This window comes from Vicia villosa, linkage group LG7 (genome assembly GCF_029867415.1).
Source record: "Vicia villosa cultivar HV-30 ecotype Madison, WI linkage group LG7, Vvil1.0, whole genome shotgun sequence".
Taxonomy (NCBI): domain Eukaryota; kingdom Viridiplantae; phylum Streptophyta; class Magnoliopsida; order Fabales; family Fabaceae; genus Vicia; species Vicia villosa.
The window spans coordinates 76,616,765-76,625,966 of record NC_081186.1 but is presented as its reverse complement, the minus strand read 5'-3'; the positions used below and the strand labels follow the sequence as shown (position 1 = coordinate 76,625,966).

The 9,202-nt window shown below is 34.5% G+C and overlaps 1 protein-coding gene across 1 annotated transcript; it reads right to left on the bottom strand.

Moving 5' to 3' along the window:
• On the bottom strand, window positions 1-3,494 carry LOC131617507 (uncharacterized). Its single transcript, XM_058888787.1, has 4 exons — window positions 2,788-3,494; window positions 2,521-2,626; window positions 2,137-2,227; window positions 1-1,857 (listed from the first exon to the last, which is right to left on the bottom strand). Exons 1-4 carry the CDS (start codon window positions 3,328-3,330, stop codon window positions 435-437), a joined length of 2,163 nt encoding a protein of 720 aa, XP_058744770.1. The 5' UTR covers window positions 3,331-3,494; the 3' UTR covers window positions 1-434.
• Window positions 3,495-9,202: the final 5,708 nt, after the last annotated feature.

The following is a 9,202-nucleotide window of genomic DNA, read 5'->3' as shown; positions in this document are numbered from 1 at the left end:
GAAATGAAAAAGGGAAGGGAGAGAGAAATGTTAGACATGAATACTTAAATGTTAGACATATACTTTATAATTTAGGACAGAAATAATAATATAAGTAAATTGCTTTTATTTTATTTTAGAGATTTACGAAAAACTCACTAAGTGGATGCTGAGAAATGCTTAATTGCATGTTTAAACTTGTGTATTAGCATATCAAATATTATTTTGCCACTACAGATTGTTTAACTACCCTGTTATATGTGCATTAACTATTCTGTAACTGTTATAGGGGATTTAGACTAGAGAAAGAAATAAGATGCTGGAGAAAAGTGGAGCATTCAGACTTTGGAGACTTCCTTGGTAATTATAGTTTTTGGATCAAACTTCCTTGGAAAACCTGGCGGCGACTTCATGTCAGCTTCCCTTGATTCCTCCTTTATTGGCATGGTGCAATCTTACATTTTCAGATGGAGTTCACCATCTTGCTTGACTCCATTGCGAGATTTTTCCTCCATTTTTATGCAATCCATTAACATCTTCAAAGGTATATACTCCTGGCTCTTTAACTTGATGCACAAGTCTTTCCATGATAGTGGAAGCTTTGAAACGATGACACTGACTTGGAAGTTCTCATCTATTTGCATTCCAGCAGCAACAATAGAGTCTGCAATGTCATTAAGTTCTTGAATTTGACCAGCAACTGCTTTTTCATCAACCATTTGAAATTCAATATACTTTTTCACAAGAGATCTTTTGGTTCCATATTCCTCGGTGAAATACACATATTTCAACTCTTCCCATAACTCCTTAGCTCTCATTTTTCTATTTGCATACTTATTGAATAGACTATCAGATAAATGGCCCAAGATGTAGCAACGACACATTAAATCATCATTTACCCATTTCTTTTCAGCAGCTTTGGCTTTAGAATTTTCTCCAGCACTAGCATCGTTTTTCACTAATGTAGCAGTTGGACATGGTTCGGTAAGAACATAAATGATGTTCATCTGTTTCAAGAGTAATTCCATCTGTTCAGCCCAAAGATGGTATTTCTTCTTCCCATCAAACCTTGGTAATTTAGCACATTTTCTATAAGTATGCCCTTTTTCACCACAAATATGGCAGACATTAGGCAGGTACTTTCTAAAACCTTGCGACTGCTTAATGTCAGCCCATATGTTTCCTCCTTGACTATCTGGTTGAACAACTTGTTTGACTCCATTGCGAGATTCTTCCTCTATTGTAATGTGCTTCATTAACATCCTAAAAGGTAGTTGCTCCTCGCACATTAACTTGATGCAAACGTTTTTCCATGATAGTGGAAGCTTTGAAATGATGACACTGACACGGAAGTTCTCATCCATTTGCATTCCAGCAGCAACAATAGAGTCTGCAATGTCATTAAGTTCTTGAATTTGATCAGCAACTGCTTTTTCATCAACCATTTGAAATTCAATATACTTTTTCATCAGAGATGTCTTGGTTCCATATTCCTCAGTCAAATAAACGCGTTTCAACTCTTCCCATAACTCCTTAGCACTCATTTTTCCATTAGCATACTTATTGAATAGACTATCAGACAAATGACACAAGATGTTGCGACGACACGTTGAATCATCATCATTTACCCATCTCTTTTCAGTAGCTTTGGCTTTAGATATTTTTCTAGCACAAGCATCGGTAAGCACATGATTAATCTTCAGCTGTTTCAAGAGTAATTCTATTTGTTCAGCCCAAACTTGGTAATTCTTCCCATCAAAACGGACGATCTCAATAGGGACAAGCTCAATGGGCACATGCTTAATAGAGGCGGGCTCAACAGGAACATCAGCAGCTGAACTTGAAACTTCAGCATATTTCCAGCCACTATGCCCTGATCTGCATTATTTTGATTACATGCTCCAGGTTATAACCAGTGTATGAATATGTGCAGAATTAAATGGTTAGCAACATATATTGTTTTAAGCAAAAAAGTGCAAAAATTTCTCCAACTAAAATACAACATTGAGTATCATAGATAAAATTAGGCAGTTGTTCTACATATTTGTGGATACCTCAACCATATTTTGACACTTGTGTGATTAATATTATTCTGAACTAAGAAAATTTCACGATTCATGTATTCTCGAAGCTCAGCAGTCAAAATTGAATACTCACCCTGGCCTTCTTTCCAACTCTTTGATAGCTTCCTCTATGGCAGGAATATTATTCTTGAAGGTTGACCATTGTTCAGGAGTGAAACTTATCCCTGAAATCAGTAGTAAGAAACAAACAAATAAAACTTCTTTTCTTTCACCTAATCACACCTTTCAGAGAGACAAACCCAACTTCAACAAAAAGCTAAGCAACAAGCAAGAAACAACGGAGACTTTCATATTACAGTGAAGCTATCTTTTCATAAACTCATCACTTTTATATATACTTATAACTTCATAAGCCATACTTGTTGAGAGCAAAATCCATAAACGCAGAAAACAATTAAAGGAAAACAGATCGATGAGAATAAAACAAGCATTATAACCATATATATGAATCAATGACCTTCAACAGTGGGAAGCAGTTTTCCTTCTTTTAGATCGTACTCCCTAATTGACACCAATGGCATCCCTTTCAAATTTCCAACAGTCACCTTGCTGTTGGTTGATAGCTACAAATCAAGAAAGCAACATCTATCAAGATCAGTGACTAGAAAAGTAACATCAAACATTAAAAAAATCCAACAAAACTTTTAACTCAAAATCAATCAAACCCTTAAAAATTAAATAATTAAACCCTAATAAAGCATGCAATCAATAACATTTGATTCACCTGACAAATAACAGCTTCAGAGTCGTCGTCATTGTGTATCTCAAGTTCTTCCGGTACCGGTTTCTTGTGGGTGGCGATGGGGTTAAGGTAAGAGTGGACGGTGTTTTTGACGAATTGCCTGCAGCGTGAGTCGGAAAGGTCGAGTCGTTTGGAAGCGGCATCTAGGACGGTGAACTCAGTCGCTACTTCAGTGTTGCATTTTGTGAGTATATCCATCACCGTTTCTGAAACTTTACGATGAGTGTCAGCGCTCACTACCGTTTCTGAAACTTTACGATGAGTGTCAGCGCTCACCACCGTTTCTGAAACTTTACGTTGAGTGTCAACTTCCATCGCCGCCGTTTCTGAAACTTTACGTTGAGTGTCAACTTCCATCGCCGCCGTTTCTGAAACTTTACGTTGAGTGTCAACTTCCATCGCCGCCGTTTCTGAAACTTTACGTTGAGTGTCAACTTCCATCGCCGCCGTTTCTGAAACTTTACGTTGAGTGTCAACTTCCATCGCCGCCGTTTCTTCAACTTTACGTTGAGTTTCAGCTTCCATTGTTGATGCAAGAATCAAAGAAAGCAAGTTTTTTTGGGGGGGAAAGCGAAAAAAAGTTAGTTATTCAAGAAATGAAAAGGTTTTAATTCTGTTACTACTGTTAAGAGTAAAAGAAAAGTTGAACCAGAGTTGAACCGAGACTTGATCTTGGGTTACTAAATTTTTAGGACAATATCCTAACCGCTAGATCAAGGAAACGTATTGTGTTAGCTACTCAAACTTTTAATTATTTTACTTCCAAAATTGGTATATAATAACTACACTAATGTTTTTAGTCTAAACTATAAAGAGATGTGAGAAATAATTTTTGAAGGAAAATAATTACCAACCCAATATTTTATTTATTGTTTGATATAAATGAAAGTGAAAGAAAATATAAATGGTCAAAATTACTATTTAAGTGCATTAACAAAATAAGTGGTTGAATAACTCAATTTTTGAATTTAGAATTATTTATATTGTTTGTTTTTTAATTAATTGTTGTTGCTTTCAATTCTTATTTTGTTTCCTATTTTTTAGATAGTCACTTGTATTACTAAGTCTATAAATTTGTCTTTCAGTTTCTAATAGAGAACGCAAAAAAACACCGTCTTTTTTTTTTTTGTTAACATCTGACATTAGAGCTAGGTGTGTAGCTATTAAAGAGAAGCAAGAGACTTCAATCATGGCTACAACCACATATGGCAACTTCGTGCAACTTGCAATTCCAAAATTGAGTACGCATTATTAGGGGCGGAGCCAAGGCCCAGTTAGCCCGGGCAGGCGCCCAGGCTCAACTCCTATTTTCTTTGTATTCTCCCCAATTTAATAGTCAATTTTGAGACAAAATCAGGAGTAAAATTAGGAGCAAAATTAGTAAAAATAGGATGTGAAAATTAAAACATATGAATAATTAATGATGTAAAGTTTTTGCCCAGACTGTATAAAATTTCTGACTCCACCACTATGCATTATGATTTTTGGGTACTGCTCATGGAGAATTTTTTTTAAGGTCAAAGGAGTATTGGAATCTTATAGATCAAGGGATTCCTAAACATGTTGATGGTGTTGTATTAATGGAGAACGAGTAGAAAATAGTGAACGAGCTTAAGATAAAAGATTTGAAGGTAGAGAATTATCTCTTTCAAGCAATCGATTGATATGTGCTTGAAACAATTTTAAAGAAGGAGACGTCCAAAGAGATCTTGGATTCCTTAAAACAGAAATACCAAGGCATTGCTAGAGTGAAGCGAGCACAACTTCAAGCCCTACGACGCGATCGGGAGATTTTACATATGAAGAATGGATAATTTATTAATGACTATTTTGCTCGAACTCTCACTATTGCATATGCGAATATACGCTGAACAAATGTCAGATCTTACCGTTGTCGAAAAAATTCTTCACTCAATCACCTCCATGTATGATTATGTAGTGTGTTATATAAAAGAATCTCATGTTTTGGATTCCATGATTGTAGATGAACTCCAAAGTAGCTTGTTGGTACATAGACAATAAATGAATGGGCATAATTAACATGAAGAGCAAATTTTGAAAGTAACTTGAGATGAGACAAATACTGGTTGTGGTCGTGGAAGAGGTGGTTTTGAGAGTGGATTTGCTCGAGGAAAAGGTAGATGAGATAGACAATGAGTAAATAAGTAAGTAGTGGAATGTTATTTTTATTATGAGTTTGAACATTTTCAAAGTGAATGCCTAAAGAAACCACAAGACAACATTGCAAACTATGTTGAGACCAATGAGGAAACATTGTTACTCATGGCACAACTTCCATCAGGTGGAAAATCATATACACAAGACACGTGTCTTGTCGATTTAGGTTGTAACAACCACATGACAGGAAAAAAGGATTAGTTGTCCTCCATTGATGAAAGTTTTTTAGAAGAACCGAAATTTAGGAATAATTATGCTTTATATGTTAGTGGAAAAGGCATGGTTAAACTTTTGATAAATGAATTCAGCCATTTTCGATTTTCTAAATGATGTATTTTATGTGGCTGAGCTGAAAAATAATTTATTTAGTATGGGGAAACTTTCGGAAAAAGGGTTAACAGTTGAAATGAAGCAAAACAAGTATATAATGTTTAAAGGCAATGACCTCATTTTTTATACCTTCATGACTACTAATCATATGTTTGCTATCAGTGTAATATTCTGAGTCTCTCCATCCTGCTTTTAGGTCAGTCCTGTGCCACTAGCTCTAGTATGGTGTTAGAAGACTGTCATACCCCAAAATTTGCCCATCACATTTTTGTACTCAAGCTCATTTGAATATCAAAGGCTCGAGACTTGACTGAATGCGCACTCTCCTAAACAACAACTCTCCAATTAGGGTTTTGATAAGACCAGCTTTTGATGCCTCAAATGGACTCCAGGGACTCTCATATGATTCAAAGGATCCTCACCTCAAGTTTCAAGCCATGATTCCTAAGATTGCTCAGTCAACAGTTCAAATGGTCAACAGTCGACTAGTTTGACCTAAAAGTCAACTATGGTCAAAGTACAGTCAAAACTCCTGATTTTTTGTCAACAACCTTATTTTGAAGTATCATTCATCATTTAATCAAGGATTTATCATGATTCATCAAGAAAAGTTCACAAATCAACAAAACCTAAAGTTTCTAAATTAGGGTTTTCTTACCTAAAGTCAACTAAACTTTGACCAATCATAACTTTCACATGGAACATCATAAATTTCCCATCCAAAGCTCAATTTGAAGGAAATTGAATTCTCTACAATTTTGTCTCTCACAAGCCAAGTCTAAAAATGCTTCATTTGAGATATATGGATCAAAATATTATAGGTCTTTTTTGAAAGTCAACCAAAAGTAGTTTTTTGTCAAAGCTCATATCATCAAGATAAAATCCTCAAATGGAAAAAAACTTCCAAATTGGCTTGTAGAGGACATCTTGAGGTTTCCAAAAATTCCTAGAACTCCTCCATATCTTAAATATTGAGGGAGATATGCCTTGTCAAAGTTGGACAATTTTGAGAAGAAAAATGTGAAAGAAAAGGCCTCAAAATGAATTTCTTTGCAAATAGGCCCATATTCTTGAGATCCAATCTTCATCCTCATGATATGTAGAGCCCAAAAACCAATTGACACGAATTTATTTGATTCATTTGATTTATTATGGATTTATATTCATTTAAAAAGTGATTAAATTCAAATAAATCAAGAAAAAATTCAAAGATTTAACTTGGATCATAATTCTAATCAAATCCAATCACCATTCACACTCCAAATTGATACAAATTCGTGCAAATCAAGTATTGGCAAGATTGGATTGAAATTGACCATAATTAGAAAGTTTCACATATCAAATTTCTAAAAGTTCCAATCTTGATTCAAGGAGGATTTGATTCTGTTTTATTGACCTAGTTCCATCTAATATAAATATACAAGCAGTCCAAAGCATTAGGGGACGAATTCTCTGCCTCAAAGAACACCTTGGAGCTTCCAAATTTTCAAGAACAAGCCAAGTACGATTTTGAAGATTGGGCGGATTTAAAGCATTCTGAGAATTGGTACACGTTCCTTGAATGATTCCAGAGCTATACCAATCATCACATTCAATCAACACGTCCAGAATTGTTCCTCATTCACTCACGGTTTGCTCTTCTCTTTTTAAACTCGATTTCATACATTCATGCATTATAAATAAATTTTGATTGCGTATTCATGTTTAGTATGATCCTGTGAAGGTTTCTGGGTAGTATAATTGCTGTTTAGTCGCTTGTATCAAGAACGGCCATAACTAGGGTTCATAGTTTTCAGATTGGGGATTCTTATATAGAGACATTTCCAGGATAAATTGATGGTTCCATTGAGTTCGTAGGATCGTATAGAGTCGATCTGGGTCGCTTTGTTCTTGTTTCGGTTTGATTTCACGCAGGTGCCATGAGCATGGGATTCGCTACAACTTTCTTGGTAGCAAATTCACAGGAGTTTTGTAGCTAAAAAGTCTGAGGAGGCCAACGAAGAAGATGACTAGGTGGAAGCATCCTACTGGTTCGGTTCAAAAAGCAGAGCGCGCGCGTTTTTTGTTCGAAAACCCACATATCCGGTGCCTTCGTCTCATGCGCGACTACGATGTGGCTTCGTGAGCTGGCCGCAAGATTGCACTCGTTGCTGATCCAACGCACGTGAACGCGCGACCTCACGGTGGACTTCTGGATCCTCACTTCACCAGATTATTACGCTAAGTTTTCTAATTTTTTTTTATATTTTTTATTTATTCCTTTTTTTATTTTATTGTTTTCTTGTTTTTCTTTTAATACAAATTCTTTTAAAAATTAATTCTTTTATGTAACTTTTATTTTAAAAACATGATAAAATATTTTGATAATTATTTTAATTTAATTTAAATAATTAAAGTATTAATTTAAATTAACTTGTTAATTTAGAATAATAATTGAAATTATTTTGTTAATAATAATCTAAAATATGTTTATTTGAATTAATAATTTAAATCAATTAATTAATTTAATTATTATAATATTTTCTAAATTTAATTGGTTAGATTAATAGTTAAGGTTAGATAATTTAATCGAAACCTAGTTTTTGCCGATTTCATTAATTAGGTTGAAAACCAATAATTAATTAATTTAAGGTTTTATTCTATTAACCATGGTTAACTTTTGGCTCATTCAGGGTTTGCCTTTTGTCTTGCCTGTTTATTTGTTTGCCTAAATTATTACAATTTTAATTTTTGATATGTTACATTATAATTGTTGTCGATCTTTAATGCACTAACATTTCTCTTCTTCGTGCCTAATTTTCAGGGTTAACCAGATCGATTAAAGCTCAAACCTTTGGTAACCCTAAACTTATCATCTACTTTAATTATTTCTTTTTTTTGTGGTTTGCCCACAAACCTTTTTGCCTTATTATGTAACTGCTCCGAGGTTGTAATAGTAATTAGGGTTTAATTTTGCTGCTTTATTTTCTGTATGATTAACTGCGTGGTTAGTAATTCTAGGGAGTGCAACCCTGAATTGATTTAGAATAACTAATTTATAAGATAAATACCACTGAATTGAACCACGTGATTGTGCACCCACACACCTTTAAAGGTAACGCCTCTTATTGCCTTATACTGCTGCATGTTGCCTTATTGTTGCCTGTTGCATTTAAATTGTTAAAATAGTCAAGTCCCTCGATTCCGAGGATACCTAAATCAAAGGTTGCCTTATTCATTGATATCATCAATTTTGTCCCTCGAAGTTGCCTCGGTAAAACATGATGATTGTCCCAGTTGCTAAGGTGTCCTCGCATGATGCCTAAAAACTTAATGACTATTATATCCTTCCCTAAAGACTACTTACCTCTACATGGTAGGGACAATTTTATGGCGAACGATATCTCGATGACCCTTCAACCTCCAATAAAAGGACTTCCTGCCCTCTAATGGTATGGATTGCCCTGAAAGGCTAAAAGAACCTTTTTAATAGGGGTAATTATCCCCTAATTGCTTGCTCTGGTTTAAATTTATTTTTGTCCTTTTATCAAAAACCTTCAAAAAGGCTACGCTTATTTACAAGCTAAAGTCCTCATTCAAATGCTTTTTTTCTATACATTTCTAAACTTTTGAAGTGAGGTGTATGTAGCATGTCCATGTGATAAGCCCAACAAAATTGATCCAAATACAATATTATTATTTCATTTTCATTTTTTTTAAAATCGAAACAAAATAGAATCAGAATTTAAAATAAAAAATCAAAATAAGAGAAGGAACCAATAAGAGGCTGACACCTCAAATTTTCAAATAAAAAATATGGTAGTAACGACCTTCTCTTTTTTCCTTCTTCTACGATGACTTCACCACTGTGCTGGAGATAGAAATAATGGTGCAACCTCCAGAATTTAAA